The sequence below is a fragment of the Triticum urartu genome, chromosome 7 (assembly GCF_003073215.2).
Source record: "Triticum urartu cultivar G1812 chromosome 7, Tu2.1, whole genome shotgun sequence".
Classification (NCBI taxonomy): domain Eukaryota; kingdom Viridiplantae; phylum Streptophyta; class Magnoliopsida; order Poales; family Poaceae; genus Triticum; species Triticum urartu.
Genome location: NC_053028.1, coordinates 583601518 through 583620313, shown reverse-complemented (window position 1 = coordinate 583620313; position 18796 = coordinate 583601518). Strand labels below are relative to the sequence as shown.

The window sequence follows — 18796 nt, the reverse complement described above, 5'->3', positions numbered from 1 at the left end:
CTGTATATATAGCAAACTTGAAAGGACAAATAAGATTTAGGGCATAAAATGGGCTAGAGTCCATATTATTGAACACCTAACTAAACTCCTAAAGATTCCATAGAAAAACTAAACTCCTGAGTACTAAATTCAGAAGAAGAAAAAACTTCAGCAAGTACAATATGGAAACGATTTTTGGAGAGCTAGCAGATTTTCGTTGTCACGAATTAGTGGACAACCAAATTTACACAAATTTCCATTAGAGTTCCTACGCAAGTACGAAGAATTAAAGACATTCATGTGAGTCTATTACATACTGTAGGCAAAATTCAGCAACAAAAGTAACAAGCCTAGTGAGACTGGATAACATGAGAAACACTTCCAACCAAGTCCAGAGAAACAGAGTATGTTCAGAAACTTCTCACTAAAGTAACAATTGTTGATACGGTCTAGACTTACAATTCCAAGGCCAAGTTCAATTTGCTCAGGACCTAAACGATCAGATGTCACTTGCCCAGGCAACGTTCAAACAAGAAGTGCTACTCCCATCGTACCAACAGCCTCAGATGCATGTTTTGCTTCTGCAGCAACATCTGCAAGAGATAAACCGGCATCTGCAGCAGCCCAAACAACCTGTAGAATCAAACGAAGTGAAGATTAAAATTTGGAGAAAAACAAGAAATGATTACAGCAAGGAATTGGTTTTCTTATTCGAGTTAGGATGACCAAAAAATATTTGTGGACTCTGTCATAATCCAAGTTCGTGGGAACATAGCCATGAGGTGATGGCTACACCATGGCGTTAATGTGGTCGGCAGGGACAGGGTATGGTGGAGGAGAAACCTCCTCTAATGAGCATGAGGCTTACGCGCTAGTCCATTATATGGATAACTCAGTCCAAAAGTCGGATCAGATCCTTCCTAACAAACCTTGATTATTTCAAATCTTACCTAGCACTTAACCTTTTTAAACTAACTGACAAACTTAATAAGCGAGGAAATAGATGTCACAAAGCTAAGCCTCATGCTGTAGGTTGCTGGCCCCAAATAGTATCAATTAACACAACCACAATAGCAGCATTTGTTTACCACATAGTATCAGTTTTAACACAAACAGGAAAAACATTAGTTCCCCGTTCGAATTTCTGAATAAAATTGTGAGGAAATAAAGAAGCCCTAAAGTTTTGAGGACCTATCCTTCAGAGTTGGCAAATATAACTGAATGGCTCTGCAGTAAGTAATTTATTTTCTTTTATTTGGTATACTAACTTATCATTACTGTCAAATACCCAACCCTTAGTTATACATGTATGATAGTCATAATTGTAGCATCTCTTTCTTGAAGCCAATCGCCTGGCACTTCAAAAGCCAGTGCAACATGATCTGTAGACAAAGAAATGAGTAAAACTTCAAGCTAGAACATAAGGAAATCTTAAAACTCAAAATGGAATATACTCAATTAGAAAGTATATTACATGATTCTGCTTTGTGCCTAAAATCATCATCTGTATAGGTAGAATTTGGTGTTTCCATAGGGGACCCCTTGTGCCAATCAGACAAAAAAGGTTTTGCAACATCTAACAAGTGTTGATGATCAACACCTGACGCTGCTAGAACCAAACGATCAACAGTGAAGTTTTCTTGTTATAGAAATAACAATTCTTCACATTTTTTAATAAAACATATTCATTAATTGTAAGGAGTATCAAAACAACACTATGGTGAGAACAACATAGCATGAAACTATTGCTCTTACAAACAATAATGATCCATAGTTTGTACATAAAGCTGTAAAATTAAAACAATCCATTACAATTTAACAACTCGAGTTATTACTGGCACGGGATCAGCCGCATACAAACCAATGCTGGTATCTTATGAGGTTAAATAGACTTACTTCTGCATTTTAGCGCTGACCAACAGAATATTAGATTGTCAAATTGTCAATATCTAGAATCTATCGCAACTACATCCACGGAAAACTGTAAGTATAGAAAGAAAAATGACCAAAGTACGCAAGGATGCTCCACGGTGACCAACATGCTGATATCATGTAATGCTTTTGAGATGTGTTCACTCTATGTAAATGGACATTCTACCAAAAACAATGTAAATGCAAGCAGCCAAGCTGCAAGCCATGTTAATGAGGAATGCAGAGTTCAAATGTCAGAAGTAGTACATGATAGAACTTCTGAATAATATCGGCATTGATGATCCCAAGAGCCTCCTCAGGAGTCGCGATCACCCCCTCATATCCAACAAGGTTAAGTAGTTCCTGAAGAAACCTCTCAGGATTCTTCTGTCCCTCCTGGACCTCTTCTCGGGTAAGGGCCAGCTGACAAGCAACAAATTTAATCAACCACCACAATCACCGCACAACAAACAAGATACTAAATCATAAGTTGTGTGTGTCAGAGAGGGTCTCTGTAATGCATCAATGACAGCTCCGCGGCTGCCGGTCGACCGGACGCTGTCGAGGAGCACAGGGCCTGCGGTATATTGACCTTGAGCATGTCATAGTTGTACACCACTACCTGGACGCGCAGGCGCAGACATTGCACCCCGTGGCCTCTACCTCCTGCACGATCTGCATGTGGCTCCGGCGCCGTGTCCTTAAACGTCAGCTTCTCCAGCAGGCGCGTCACATCGATGGACTCCGGCGACTTGTGGATTGAGCCCGACTCCACGAACACCCCCACACACGCCCAGGGACCCAGATAAACAACCACATGAAGCGTCAGCGAAGAGCGACAATGCAGCAGCAGAGGACACTATGAACTCATCAGAAGGATACATATGTTCTGTTTGTTGAGAGTTGCACAGGGGTTTCCTGTTTGTTCAGAAGAAAGGAAACAAAACACCAAAGAGTGAACAACTACCATACCTACGTGGGCTAAAGATAAATAGTTTATTAGATGTTTGAAAGTTGCATAGAATATTGTTCCGTTTGCTAGAAAAACAAATGAAGAACATACCTCATAAGGAAAAAATAGGATAATGAGTCCCACAAGTCTACACTGGATCAGACCAACCAATAAATTAGTATGGATATTAGGACCTCAACTCCGAGAATTATCAGATACAAATCAGTGGCTCCAGGGCCGAACTGAGTTAGTATCTCTATCATCATAAAACAATAATGCAATAATGTAACAATACATGGTAGTTGGAGGACAAAAGAAGAAGCAACAATATGCAGTTAGGCTCCAAACTGATGAATTATACATTATGTCACAATGGCAAGCTAAGACGCTCACTGAACCCTCAATACTGCATCAAACAGCTAAAGATATGTAGCTTAACAATATTAGGACATATTGAGCAGATGATTTACTTTAGGGACCCAAGACATGATGTAGAGATGCTAACGACTACTATATTCATGTCAATGTGCCTGTAATAACATGGAACATGATATATCTTTTTGTCAGAAAGAGCCAATCATTACCATTGCTTTCCTATGATACATGAATGTCGTCTGACGGCTGAGCTTACCTGTAACCTTCCATCCATATTCCAGAACACAAGGTTCTTCTTTTATACAATTATTAAGTTGTTTCCGAAGTTACAAAGAAGGACACAATGATCATGATCCGAACTGGCGATCTAGAATTTGTAAAGAAAATAGAGTAAGACAGCCAAAGCATGAGACAAAATCCTTCTATGGTCTGACGCAAAATTGTGAACACAAAATTGATATACAAAAATCACTAACCTGAACTGGAATGAAAAAAACTATTCTGAACCAGGGCTCTAAGTATGACAGCAAAAGCGCCAAATGAACTAACACTAGTGAGAAGAAAAAAACTAATCTGAATTGGGGCCAAGAAGTGAGGACAAAATTCTAGGAACACCCATGTCTAGCACACAAAACAATTACATCCTATTATTGCTCAGACAAAGTAGTCTTTTGTATGCTTAAGACCAAGCTGCTGATCTAGAAATTTAGATTGTTAGCAATAGATATATACGCCTCTACAGACTACAATAGTACCAATAGTTGAGAAAATAGATCTCTGCACACCTAGAATTTAGATTTACACATGGTTTGGAAAACTAATCTTAATACCCCTAGAATGATCTCTGCACATCTACAGACTACAGTAGTACCAATAGTTGCGAAAATAGCTTTTTAAGTTAAACTCCTCAAGAGTTAACAATTTGATAAGATGCATTGTGCATTTAGTGTTTATATCCAGTTGTTGTTTTTTTCATTGAGTTGTACCTTGTGTGTTAACATACAATATATCCAATGAATAATACTATATAGCTGATGCTTTTCATGTCTAAGAGTAAATGGTGAAGACAAAGATATCTCTATTGAAAATGTCCTACATATCACTGGTTCACATATGTGTATTGCATCTCAATATACAGTAAACCTAGGGAGTAAACTTACAACATCTATTTAAAATGCTTTGCAACATCTATTTAAAGTGCTTTGCATATTTTTTATAATGTATTTATCTTGCATGTACAATACATTTTTGAGAAGAACTTGCGGGGTCTAATTTGTTGATGACTGCAGCTAAAATTCAGAAGAAGAAGAAAGAATTATTGAGTACACAGAAAAGCATAAAAAGGAAGTAATCCTCCCCTGTAGCCTGTTTGGATTTTCATCGAGCACCTTGTAGGCATATACACAGAATAATCTGCACAAAGACGAAAAATTCTAGGTGTTAAATCAAAGGGGAGGAATGGATTGGAAAGAAGCATGCTAATCAAGAGGAGAAGGAAGGAAGTACGTACCTGCAACTCTGCAAGAGATGAGCGGAGAAATTTATAGAGGCGTTCAAGGCAGCAGGGCAAGGGCGAGCTGAAGGCGGCGGTCTCCATTGGCCTTGCACGCCTACAGCAAGCACATATGCTGTTGGAAATATGCCCTAGAGGCAATAATAAAATGATTATTATTATATTTCCTTGTTCATGATAATTGTCTATTGTTCATGCTATAATTGTGTTATCCGGAAATCGTAATACATGTGTGAATACATAGACCACAACATGTCCCTAGTGAGCCTCTAGTTGACTAGCTCGTTGATCAACAGATAGTCATGGTTTCCTGACTATGGACATTGGATGTCATTGATAACGGGATCACATCATTAGGAGAATGATGTGATGGACAAGACCCAATCTTAAGCATAGCACAAGATCGTGTAGTTCCTTTGCTAGAGCTTTTCCAATGTCAAGTATCATTTCCTTAGACCATGAGATCGTGTAACTCCCGGATGCCGTAGGAGTGCTTTGGGTGTACCAAACATCACAACGTAATTGGGTGACTATAAAGGTATACTACAGGTATCCCTGGAAGTATCTATTGGGTTGACACGGATCGAGACTGGGATTTGTCACTCCGTATGACGGAGAGGTATCGCTGGGCCCACTCGGTAATGCATCATCATAATGAGCTCAATGTGACCAAAGTGTTTGGTGACGGGATCATGCATTACGGTACGAGTAAAGTGACTTGCCGGTAACGAGATTGAACGAGGTATTGGGATACCGACGATCGAATCTCGGGCAAGTAACGTACCGATTGACAAAGGGAATTGTATACGGGATTGATTGAATCCTCGACATCGTGGTTCATCCGATGAGATCATCGTGGAGCATGTGGGAGCCAACATGGGTATCCAGATCCCGATGTTGGTTATTGACCGGAGAGTCGTCTCGGTCATGTCTGCATGTCTCTCAAACCCGTAGGGTCTACACACTTAAGGTTCGGTGACGCTAGGGTTGTAGAGATATGAGTATGCAGTAATCCGAAAGTTGTTCGGAGTCCCGGATGAGATCCCGGACGTCATGAGGAGTTCCGGAATGGTCCGGAGGTGAAGAATTATATATATGAAGTGCAGTTTCGGCCATCGGGAAAGATTCGGAGTCACCGGTATTGTACCGGGACCACCGGATGGGTCCCGGGGGTCCACCGGGTGGGGCCACCCATCCCGGAGGGCCCCGTGGGATGAAGTGGGGAGGGAGCCATCCCCTGGTGGGCTGGTGCGCCCCCCTTGGGCCCCCCTACGCCTAGGGTTGGAAACCCTAGGGTGGGGGTGCCTCCACTTGCCTTGGGAGGCAAGTCTCCCCCTTGGCCGCCGTCCCCAAGGAGATCCCATCTCCTAGGGCCGGCACCCCCCTAGGGGGCCTATATAAAGGGGGGAGGGAGGGCAGCCGCACCCAAGTCCTGGCGCCCCCCTTTCCCCTGCTACACCTCTCCCTCTCGCAGAAGCTCGACGAAGCCCTACTGCGATCACTGCTGCATCCACCATCACGCCGTCGTGCTGCTGGATCTCCGTCAACCTCTCCTTCCCCCTTGCTGGATCAAGAAGGAGGAGACGTCTTCCGCTCTATACGTGTGTTGAACGCGGAGGTGCCATCCGTTCGGCACTTGGTCATCGGTGATTTGGATCACGGCGAGTACGACTCCATCATCCCCGTTCTCTTGAACGCTTCCGCTCGCGATCTACAAGGGTATGTAGATGCACTCTCCTCTCGTTGCTAGTTGACTCCATAGATTGATCTTGGTGAAACGTAGGAAATTTTTTTGTTTTCTGCAACGTTCCCCGACAGTGGCATCATGAGCTAGGTCTATGCGTAGTTCTCTTTGCACGAGTAGAACACAAATTTGTTGTGGGCGTAGATGTTGTCAACTTTCTTGCCACTACTAGTCTTATTTTGCTTCAGCGGTATTGTGGGATGAAGCGGCCCGGACCGACCTTACACGTACGCTTACGTGAGACAGGTTTCACCGACTGACATGCACTGGTTGCATAAGGTGGCTAGCGGGTGTCTGTCTCTCCCACTTTAGTTGGAGCGGATTCGATGAAAAGGGTCCTTATGAAGGGTAAATAGAAGTTGGCAAATCACGTTGTGGCTTTTACGTAGGTAATAAAACGTTCTTGCTAGAACCCTATTGCAGCCACGTAAAACATGCAACAACAATTAGAGGACGTCTAACTTGTTTTTGCAGCAAGTGCTTTGTGATGTGATATGGCCAAAAGTTGTGATGAATGATATATGTCATGTATGAGATGATCATGTTATTGTAATAGGAATCACGACTTGCATGTCGATGAGTATGACAACCGGCAGGAGCCATACGAGTTGTCTTAATTTATTTATGACCTGCGTGTCAACATAAACATCATGTAATTACTTTACTTTATTGCTAAAGCATTAGCCATAGTAGTAGAAGTAATAGTTGACGTGACAACTTCATGAAGACACGATGATGGAGATCATGATGATGGAGATCATGGTGTCATGCCGGTGACGAAGATGATCATGGCGCCCCGAAGATGGAGATCAAAAGGAGCAATATGATATTGGCCATATCATGTCACTATTTGATTGCATGTGATGTTTATCATGTTTTTGTATCTTATTTGCTCAAAGAACGACGGTAGTAAATAAGATGATCCCTCATAACAATTTCAAGAAAGTGTTCCCCCTAACTGTGCACTGTTGCGAAGGTTCGTTGTTTCGAAGCACCACGTGATGATCGGGTGTGATAGATTCTAACGTTCGAATACAACGGGTGTAAGCCAGATTTACACACGCAATACACTTAGGTTAACTTGACGAGCCTAGCATGTACAGACATGGCCTCGGAACACGGAAGACCGAAAGGTCGAACATGAGTCGTATAGAAGATATGATCAACATGGAGATGTTCACCGATGATGACTAGTCCGTCTCACGTGATGATCGGACACGGTCTAGTCAAGTCGGATCATGTATCACTTAGATGACGAGAGGGATGTCTAATCTGAGTGGGAGTTCATTAAATAATTTGATTAGATGAACTTAATTATCATGAAATTAGTCTAAATAAATTTTGCAATATGTCTTGTAGATCAAATGGCCCACGCTAATGTCAACCTCAACTTCAACGCGTTCCTAGAGAAAACCAAGCTGAAAGATGATGGCAGCAACTATACGGACTGGGTCCAGAACCTGAGGATCATCCTCATAGCTGCCAGGAAACAATATGTCCTAGAAGCACCGCTAGGTGAAGCACCCATCCTAGAGAACCAAGACATTATGAATGCTTGGCAGCAGCGTGCTGATGATTACTCCCTCGTTCAGTGTGGCATGCTTTACAGCTTAGAACCGGGGCTCCAAAAGCGTTTTGAGAAGCACGGAGCATATGAGCTGTTCGAAGAGCTGAAAATGATTTTCCAAGCTCATGCCCGGGTCAAGAGATATGAAGTCTCCGACAAGTTCTACAGTTGTAAGATGGGGGGAAAATAGTTCTGTCAATGAGCACATACTCAAAATGTCTGGGTTACACAACCGCTTGTCCCAGCTGGACATTAACCTCCCGGACGAGGCGGTCATTGACAGAATCCTTCAGTCGCTCCCACCTAGCTACAAGAGCTTTGTGATGAACTACAATATACAAGGGATGGAAAAGACCATTCCTGAGGTGTATTCAATGCTGAAATCAGCGGAGGTAGAAATCAAAAAGGAACATCAATTGTTGATGGTGAATAAAACCACTAAGTTCAAGAAAGGCAAGGGTAAGAAGAACTTTAAGAAGGACGGCAAGGAAGTTGCCGCGCCCGGTAAGCCAGTTACCGGGAAGAAGTCAAAGAATGGACCCAAGCCTGAGACTGAGTGTTTTTATTGCAAGGGAAAGGGACACTGGAAGCGGAACTGCCCCAAATACTTAGCGGACAAGAAGGCCGGCAACACTAAAGGTATATGTGATATACATGTAATTGATGTGTACCTTACCAGTACTCGTAGTAGTTCCTGGGTATTTGATACCGGTGCGGTTGCTCACATTTGTAACTCAAAACAGGAGCTGCAGAATAAACGGAGACTGGCGAAGGACGAGGTGATGATGCGCGTCGGGAATGGTTCCAAGGTCGATGTGATCGCCGTCGGCACGTAACCTCTACATTTACCTACGGGATTAGTTTTAAACCTCAATAATTGTTATTTAGTGCCAGCTTTGAGCATCAACATTGTATCTGGATCTCGTTTAATACGAGATGGCTACTCATTTAAATCCGAGAATAATGGTTGTTCTATTTATATGAGAGATATGTTTTATGGTCATGCCCCGCTGGTGAATGGTTTGTTCTTAATGAATCTCGAACGTGATGTTACACATATTCATAGTGTGAATACCAAAAGATGTAAGGTTGATAATGATAGTCCCACATACTTGTGGCACTGCCGCCTTGGTCACATAGGTGTCAAACGCATGAAGAAGCTCCATGCAGATGGACTTTTGGAGTCTCTTGATTACGAATCATTTGACACGTGCGAACCATGCCTCATGGGTAAAATGACCAAGACTCCGTTCTTAGGAACAATGGAGCGAGCAACCAACTTATTGGAAATCATACATATTGATGTGTGCGGTCCAATGAGTGTTGAGGCTCGCGCTGGCTATCGTTATGTTCTCACCCTCACTGATGACTTGAGTAGATGTGGGTATGTTTACTTGATGAAGCACAAGTCTGAGACCTTTGAAAAGTTCAAGGAATTTTAGAATGAGGTAGAGAATCAACGTGACCGAAAAATAAAGTTCTTACGATCAGATCGTGGAGGAGAATATTTAAGTCATGAGTTTGGTACGCACTTAAAGAAATGTGGAATCATTTCACAACTCACGCCGCCTGGAACACCTCAGTGTAACGGTGTGTCCGAACGTCGTAATCGCACTCTATTGGATATGGTGCAATCTATGATGTCACTCACTGATTTACCGCTATCATTTTGGGGATACGCTCTAGAGATAGCTGCATTCACTTTAAATAGGGCACCGTCTAAGTCCGTTGAGATGACACCGTATGAATTATGGTTTGGGAAGAAACCTAAGCTGTCGTTTCTAAAAGTTTGGGGATGCGATGCTTATGTCAAGAAACTTCAACCTGAAAAGCTCGAACCCAAGTCGGAAAAATGCGTCTTCATAGGATACCCTAAGGAAACCATTGGGTATACCTTCTACCTTAGATCCGAAGGCAAGGTCTTTATTGCCAAGAACGGGTCCTTTCTGGAGAAAGAGTTTCTCTCAAAAGAAGTAAGTGGGAGGAAAGAAGAACTCGATGAAGTACTGCCTCTTGAACTGGAAGGTAGCGCAGCTCAGGAAGATGTTCCTGTGGTGCCTGCACCAACTAGAGAGGAAGTTAATGATAATGATCAAGGTACTTCGGATCAAGTTGCTACTGAACTTCGAAGGTCCACAAGGACATGTTCCGCACCAGGGTGGTACGGCAACCCTGTCTTGGAAATCATGTTGTTAGACAACGTGAACCTTCGAACTATGAAGAAGCAATGGCGGGCCCAGATTCCAACAAATGGCTTGAAGCCATGCAATCCGAGATAGGATCCATGTATGAAAATAAAGTTTGGACTTTGACAGACTTGCCCGATGATCGGCGGGCGATAGAGAATAAATGGATCTTTAAGAAGAAGACAGACGCGGATGGTAATGTTACCATCTATAAGGCTCGACTTGTCACTAAGGGTTATCGACAAGTTCAAGGGGTTGACTACGATGAGACCTTCTCACCCGTAGCGAAGCTAAAGTCCGTCCGAATCATGTTAGCAATTGCCGCATACTATGATTATGAGATATGGCAAATGGACATCAAAACGGCATTCCTTAACGGCTTTCTTAAGGGAGAATTGTATATGATGCAGCCGGAAGGTTTTGTCGATCCTAAGAATGCTAACAAGGTATGCAAGCTCCAGCGCTCCATCTATGGGCTGGTGCAAGCATCTCGGAGTTGGAACATTCGCTTTGATGAAATGATCAAAGCGTTTGGGTTTGCGCAGACTTATGGAGAAGCCTGCGTTTACAAGAAAGTGAGTGGAAGCTCTGTAGCATTTCTCATATTATATGTGGATGACATACTTTTGATGGGAAATGATATAGAACTTTTGGACAGCATTAAGGCCTATTTGAATAAGAGTTTTTCAATGAAGGACCTTGGAGAAGCTGCTTATATATTAGGCATCAAGATCTATAGAGATAGATCGAGACGTCTCATAGGTCTTTCACAAAGTACATACCTTGACAAGATATTGAAGAAGTTCAATATGGATCAGTCCAAGAAGGGGTTCTTGCCTGTATTGCAAGGTGTGAGATTGAGCTTGGCTCAATGCCCGACCACGGCAGAAGATATAGAAGAGATGAGTGTCATCCCCTATGCCTCAGCCATAGGGTCTATTATGTATGCCATGCTGTGTACCAGACCTGATATAAACCTTGCCGTACGTTTGGTAGGAAGATACCAAAGTAATTCCGACAAGGAACACTGGACAGCGGTCAAGAATATCCTGAAGTACCTGAAAAGGACTAAGGACATGTTTCTCGTATATGGAGGTGACGAAGAGCTCATCGTAAAGGGTTACATCGACGCTAGCTTCGACACAGATCTGGATGACTCCAAGTCGCAAACCGGATACGTGTTTATTTTGAATGGTGGGGCAGTGAGCTGGTGCAGTTGCAAGCAAAGCGTCGTGGCGGGATCTACATGTGAAGCGGAGTACATGACAGCCTCGGAGGCAGCGCATGAAGCAATCTGGATGAAGGAGTTCATCACTGACCTAGGAGTCATACCTAATGCGTCGGGGCCAATCACTCTCTTCTGTGACAACACTGGAGCTATTGCCCTTGCCAAGGAGCCCAGGTTTCACAAGAAGACCAGGCACATCAAGCGTCGCTTCAACTCCATTCGTGAAAATGTTCAAAATGGAGACATAGATATTTGCAAAGTACATACGGATCTGAATGTCGCAGATCCGTTGACTAAACCTCTTCCGCGAGCAAAACATGATCAACACCAGAACTCTATGGGTGTTCGATTCATCACGATGTAACTAGATTATTGACTCTAGTGCAAGTGGGAGACTGTTGGAAATATGCCCTAGAGGCAATAATAAAATGATTATTATTATATTTCCTTGTTCATGACAATTGTCTATTGTTCATGTTATAATTGTGTTATCCGGAAATCGTAATACATGTGTGAATACATAGACCATAACATGTCCCTAGTGAGCCTCTAGTTGACTAGCTCGTTGATCAACAGATAGTCATGGTTTCCTGACTATGGACATTGGATGTCATTGATAACGGGATCACATCATTAGGAGAATGATGTGATGGACAAGACCCAATCTTAAGCATAGCACAAGATCGTGTAGTTCCTTTGCTAGAGCTTTTCCAATGTCAAGTATCATTTCCTTAGACCATGAGATCGTGTAACTCCCGGATGCCGTAGGAGTGCTTTGGGTGTACCAAACATCACAACGTAACTGGGTGACTATAAAGGTATACTACAAGTATCCCCGGAAGTATCTATTGGGTTGACACGGATCGAGACTGGGATTTGTCACTCCGTGTGACGGAGAGGTATCGCTGGGCCCACTCGGTAATGCATCATCATAATGAGCTCAATGTGACCAAAGTGTTTGGTGACGGGATCATGCATTACGGTACGAGTAAAGTGACTTGCCGGTAACGAGGTTGAACGAGGTATTGGGATACCGACAATCGAATCTCGGGCAAGTAACGTACCGATTGACAAAGGGAATTGTATAGGGGATTGATTGAATCCTCGACATCGTGGTTCATCCGATGAGATCATCGTGGAGCATGTGGGAGCCAACATGGGTATCCAGATCCCGCTGTTGGTTATTGACCGGAGAGTCGTCTCGGTCATGTCTGCATATCTCTCGAACCCGTAGGGTCTACACACTTAAGGTTCGGTGACGCTAGGGTTGTAGAGATATGAGTATGCAGTAATCCGAAAGTTGTTCGGAGTCCCGGATGTCATGAGGAGTTCCGGAATGGTCCGGAGGTGAAGAATTATATATATGAAGTGCAGTTTCGGCCATCGGGAAAGATTCGGGGTCACCGGTATTGTACCGGGACCACCGGATGGGTCCTGGGGGTCCACCGGGTGGGGCCACCCATCCCGGAGGGCCCCGTGGGATGAAGTGGGGAGGGGAACCATCCCCTGGTGGGCTGGTGCGCCCCCCTTGGGCCCCCCCTACGCCTAGGGTTGGAAACCCTAGGGTGGGGGGCGCCTCCACTTGCCTTGGGGGGCAAGTCTCCCCCTTGGCCACCGCCCCCCAAGGAGATCCCATCTCCTAGGGCCGGCGCCCCCCTAGGGGGGCTATATAAAGGGGGGGGGAGGGAGGGCAGCCGCACCCAAGTCCTGGCGCCTCCCTCTTCCCTGCTACACCTCTCCCTCTCGCAGAAGCTCGGCGAAGCCCTGCTGCGATCACTGCTGCATCCACCATCACGCCGTCGTGCTGCTGGATCTCCGTCAACCTCTCCTTCCCCCTTGCTGGATCAAGAAGGAGGAGACGTCTTCCGCTCCATACATGTGTTGAACGCGGAGGTGCCGTCCGTTCGGCACTTGGTCATCGGTGATTTGGATCACGGCGAGTACGACTCCATCATCCCCGTTCTCTTGAACGCTTCCGCTCGTGATCTACAAGGGTATGTAGATGCACTCTCCTCTTGTTGCTAGTTGACTCCATAGATTGATCTTGGTGAAACGTAGGAATTTTTTTTGTTTTCTGCAACGTTCCCCAACATATGCGGCCAGCATATGCGGGGGCCGGCACGCGACGGCTTGCGCTCGGATGCTGCAGCTGCACGCAGCGGCGGCCACAGCGCACGCGCTGCCTGCACGCCCGGCGGCCACCATGCACACGCGGAAGCACGTGACGCCTGCGGCTGCACGCAGCGGCCACCAGGCAGCCGTTGGGGAGGGGGTGGTAAGGCGAGGGAAGTGACGCCTATGAGCCTGCTCCGGCAGCCCCACCCAGGGCGGCCACCGCAGCTCCAGCACCCCGTCCACCGCGACCACCGCCTCCTTCTCCACATCCTCCGCGTTCGCATCCACTTCTCCCTTCTTCTCCACTGACGGAGCGCTTCCTCCATGGCGCCCGCGGACCCACCCCCGCCCCCGCCGTTACCGGAGGGGAATCGCCTCACGGCCCCATGCCGTCGGTGCGGGTGGACGCCGGCGAGCAACGGTGGAGAAGGCCGAGGTCGACAGAGCATCGCTGCTGCGTCGTGAGGATGCGTTGCCGCCGGAAGAGGAGAGAAGGCGGCCTGCACGAGAGAGAAGGGGATCAGACAGACGAGGGGAGGAGGAGACGTGCTTGCGAAGGAAAAGGAGAGAACAAGGGGCTCGATGCGGGTGCCAAAGGCACGCAACCTCTTTTCCTCCCACCTGACCGAGCGATTTTTCCCAGCGTGTCTTTCTCTCCGTTCGACACAGTAAGTCGGTACAATAGAATCGGGACAGGTGGCACATGTGAGAAGACCCCCTTGATGCACACCTTATTGTTTTGGATAGTCGTCTCCTTTTTTTAAGAGTTCTTGTACACAGCGACAGCGTCGTCCAATCCCCTCGCTGCCGATTCTAAAAAAAAAATCCCTCGCTGCCAATCGCTGGCCTGATTCTTTTTTCGCCCAATTGCTAGGTGACGACGTGGCTATCGCGGGGAGGCGCTCTTGATGCACGCCTTATTGTTTTGGATAGTCGTCTCCTTTTTTTTAAGAGTTCTTGTCAACTTACCACCAATGTTACCGGCAAAAAACATTAACAGAAATGTTACCTATAAAAAAAACTTACCACCAATGTTTATGCAAAAAAAAAACTTAGCACCAACGTCACTCTTGTTGCCAAAAAAACAGTTTTTTTAGGCAAAAATAAATAAATCCGGAGTGACCATCGGCCCCAATCACAATAGCGTCGAGCCCAATCAACCATTAATGCGAGCCCACATCCCCCTTGCGGCAAGCAGGTGTAGGAACTGGGCCCTTGTATGATTCAGCCCATCAAGCCGTGTTCTGGTGGCTCACGTGACGCATCGTCCAACCGCACCAATATCTCCAGGGTAAGGGAGGAGCGGCGATCCGTCGGTGGCGAGGTGGACGGCGAAAAGGAGGACGAGCATGGCCGACGGGAAGGACCTGGGCGCCGCGGCGGCCGCGGAACCCGACCCCGATGAAGGGCAGCCGGATCTGGAAGAGGAAGGTGAGCTCGAAGCCGCCGCCGGCGGCGGCGGCGAGGAAGAAGAGGACGTCGACGTCGACGGCCTCGCTAGCTTCCTCGAATTCGAGATCCTCTCCGGATCCAGCGAGGAAGATCCTCTCGACGTAAGTGCGCTCGATCTCTCTTTCTCTCCTAATTTCCTTATCGAATATTGTCGTGATTGGGGATTCGATTGCAGCAGCTGGAGGAGGGCGAGGAGGAGAAGGAGACGGGGGTGGATGATGAAGCGAAGAACGGTAAGAGGAAGCAAGATTCGCTGTCGGACGGAGATGGCAGCGGCAGCGAGGACGAGCGTCAGAAGAGGGCGAGGAAGGAGAAGGGAAAAGGAAAGGTTTTGACAGAGGGGCCGCCTCAGATTGACACGGGCATGTTCACCAACGTCCCCCCGGAGCTGTTCCTGCAGATCTTCAAGTTCCTCTCCTCGGAGGACCTCATCTCGTGTGCCCTTGTGTGCCGCTTCATGAACGCCGCCGCATCTGACGAAACCCTTTGGCGCCGCTTGTAAGCTACTAGCTAAATATTGCCCTACTGTTCCAATTTGTGAATTTTGCTAACGTTTTTTTACCCCTTTCTGATTTTGTAAGGTATTGTATGAGGTGGGGCCTGTCCTCTAATGCTACCTCTAACGCGAAACTCAGGGAGTGCGCTTGGAAGAGCCTCTACATTCAGGTAGTCCCACCTGTTTTTTCCTTTAATACTTCTAGTTTGATCTCGTTGAAGCCATGGGCATTGACGATCAAATCGCACAAATTAGCTTTGAAGTTCATAAGCCATATCCATTTAGTTTTATGTGAATATTCCATATAATTTGAACTAGTACCTTTTTTCCAGAATAAGTGCATGTACACAAGCAGTTGAGTGTACAGAACTACTGATTCTGTTATGATAAGAGCTAAATATTTCATTTTCATGTTGCAATATATGCATTTGCTAATGATGTTATTGTTGTTCTTAACCCCAGCAAGACAGAGAAGATATGGTTGAATTCGTGAGATATACCCCTACAGAATTCAAAGAGTACTATATCCAGATGCAGGCTGCAAAAAGGAGTCAGGCACCCCTTCCCTCAGAAGTAATCACTGATTTATTGGCTTTATTATCTCTTTTTTATGTGTAAATTTCACAAAACTACATGTTCAGTGTACAAACATTGGAGAGGAACGATTTCACTATGCTACATATTTAGTGGCTGTTTTTATCACAAAAGTACAGATTTTATGGTGGACTGAAATTCTTGTGAATGTCCCTGATGTCCCAGGCCCATAAGCAAACCTCCCCAAAATGGTTTTCTCAATCTACTTGCTGAAGTCCTCATTTTCTTGAGTGGGTTGGCAACTTGGCACAACCATTTTGATGTGGGTACAAGAAGGGAAATTAGGCCCCAAAAACCTGTTCTGCACAAGAAACCATGAAAGTTAGGGCAACAGGAAACCTGTAGTTCTGTGACAAAATGCCCCGTAAAAATCTGTAGTATATGAAAAAGTTCCTTAAATATGTAGTTCCATCATAGTAGTATGAATCTCTAGTTTTGCGGAATTTACTCTTCATCAATCTATCTTGCAGTCTCACATTCCAAAGAATTATCTTTTGTTGGCCTAAACTTAAACCTTTCTTGTCTGAATTTTAAAGGTTAACGACGACAAGATTGTTCTTGATAAGACAGTAGCTGATCAGGTGTCTAGTTGGAAAAGCCGCAGAGGCCTTACCGATGATGCAGTCAAGGGGCATTCTTGTTCCGGAAGTACTTGCTACTATAAGCAGATTGGTGATGCTTATATCTGTGAGAAGACTGGTCGTGTACATGGTATATTTATATTTCCTCACTCACTTGTCACATATAATTGTTCATGCCTGACAACGTTGTTTTCTGCTGTTTTCAGTCTGTGATGATGCCTGTCGTGAATTTGTCTTGGACCAAGCTAGCGGGTTACTTGTCTGTACGATATCTGGGCACTGTTTTGAGAGATTTTTATGTCCTGATGACGAGTGGGACACTTGTGATGCTGTAAGTCCCAATGCATGGCATATCCTCTTTTATCCATAAAAACTTTGCAATGGCCATATATTGTAAGAATGTACCTGATACGGGTTTGAATGATCTTACCTGAGCGAATTCATCTTTGTCTGATCCCGTACTTATCACTAAGCTTTACTTTTTGGCAATTTTAGGATCAGCAGCAAGGTGGCGTGACTGATGAAGCAGAGCCATTCATGGGATCTGGACGATTTGGTACTAATTCGAGTTTTATTTACTGAGAAATTTTCTTCCATCATGCATGTTGCGTTTTATTCTTGGAGCAAATTTAAATATTGTGGAGTTGCTATGTCAGATTATGAACGAAGTAGATTTGGACATTTTTCATGTTACAGGGATGTCACGCATCAAGCTGTCGATTTATAAATCGGAGTAGTTACTTATTAGAAATATAAATGCCCGCTTCTGCTGCTATGGAGTGTTTGATCATGTTGCAGAAGATGGCGTAGTTTCTGTTTTTAGGGGGAGAAAGTGGCTTAGTTGCTAGGTGATATTTGGTTATCTAAAATGTGCTTACCCAAGTGGGCCGGCCACGGCCAAAGAAGAGCACTGTGGAAGTGAAAGAGTTGCAATTTCTATATATTACTCCCTCTGTAAAGAAATATAAGACGTTTATATTTCTTTACAGAGGGAGTACTATTGCTATATAACCTACTAATAGTGGTACTCTGGTAGTGTGGTAGATAGTCCTCTATTGTAAATGGAAATTCATTGTTTGTGTTTGATAAGTTTGTTGATTCATTGCAGTGCTTTGAGTTACTGATCCATGTTTTGCTTCTGTGAACAGCACGAGCTTATCAGTTGGGTTACAGCTGTGCCGACGAGAAGGAACTTGAGCATGCTTTGCGGTTCTGCTGATATTCTCCCGGGGATTTGATCCTTCAGACCTTCACTCCTCGTGCTCGCTACACGAGAGCAAGTTTTTGGTTGGCAAGGGAAATAAGCTGCAGGAAGCTCTATACTGTACACTTTACTTGATCTCGACCTCCGGGGATGTGCCTATGAATGCAAAATCAGCAGAAATGCTGGTATGCTTTTCGATCAGTCGAGGGAGCTAATATGCTGTTGTGTAGTTTCCTAAATTATGAACGATGTATCCTAATAGTAATAAAATAAATGCTTGACCACTTGTCCACTTGTAATCCCCACAACAGTGCCTATTTGTGGCACTGTAACCTATTCACTGAAGTGGTCGAGGCATGTATGAGGTTGCTGTTTTTTTTATTTAGCATACAAATCAGCAAGTTTATCACAGCCCCGGCTGTCTTCTTCCACGCCGACGCCGTCACTTACATCGCCGACCTACACGCCCGCGTCGCGCGACTCGAGGACGAGAACAGGCAGGCGACCGCCGCGATGAGCGCGGCTTCCCGCGACGGCACCAGTGGCTCTTTTCCATCATCGACTTGTCGGCGACGACGCAGTGGAGGTGCGCGTGACGACGGCCACGGGATCCCCTGTCGTCGTTTCTGTTAGAAGATGTTGTATAGGGATAGGAAAGGTGTTTAACTTGTATCTTTTTCTATCTCTTCTTCTGCTCTATCTCCTCAAACCTCTTGTACCGAACGTGATCGATCTTCTTGATTTATTCTTGTAAGCCATGGCACATATCATATATATATACAACCGTGGCCCAAATAAAGGGTTCAACGCTTCCATCTAATTTTACATGGTAACAGAGTCTCTTCCTCGATAGATCGAATAGAGATCGCATCTAGCTACCCAGGCGACCGCAACTATGT

General features: G+C 45.0%; 1 protein-coding gene across 2 annotated transcripts; it reads left to right on the top strand.

Annotated features, from left to right (window-relative positions):
- Positions 1–14824: 14824 nt before the first annotated feature.
- On the top strand, positions 14825–18276 carry LOC125520133 (F-box protein SKIP31). Of its 2 annotated transcripts, none has more exons than XM_048684962.1 (8): positions 14825–15123; positions 15201–15520; positions 15604–15688; positions 15981–16091; positions 16649–16823; positions 16900–17024; positions 17189–17249; positions 17842–18276. In XM_048684962.1, exons 1-8 carry the CDS (start codon positions 14920–14922, stop codon positions 17910–17912), a joined length of 1152 nt encoding a protein of 383 aa, XP_048540919.1. In that variant the 5' UTR covers positions 14825–14919; the 3' UTR covers positions 17913–18276. The 2 variants fall into 2 exon arrangements, with proteins under 2 accessions (XP_048540919.1, XP_048540918.1); XM_048684961.1 differs by having other exon boundaries at positions 14831–15123; positions 15198–15520.
- Positions 18277–18796: the final 520 nt, after the last annotated feature.

Coding starts and splice junctions, on each gene's coding strand:
- LOC125520133 (XM_048684961.1), top strand. CDS start 14,920: ATGGCCGACGGGAAGGACCTGGGCGCCGCGGCGGCCGCGGAACCCGAC. Junction 15,124..15,197: donor GCGAGGAAGATCCTCTCGAC/GTAAGTGCGCTC, acceptor ATTCGATTGCAG/CAGCTGGAGGAGGGCGAGGA. Junction 17,025..17,188: donor AGTGGGACACTTGTGATGCT/GTAAGTCCCAAT, acceptor TGGCAATTTTAG/GATCAGCAGCAAGGTGGCGT.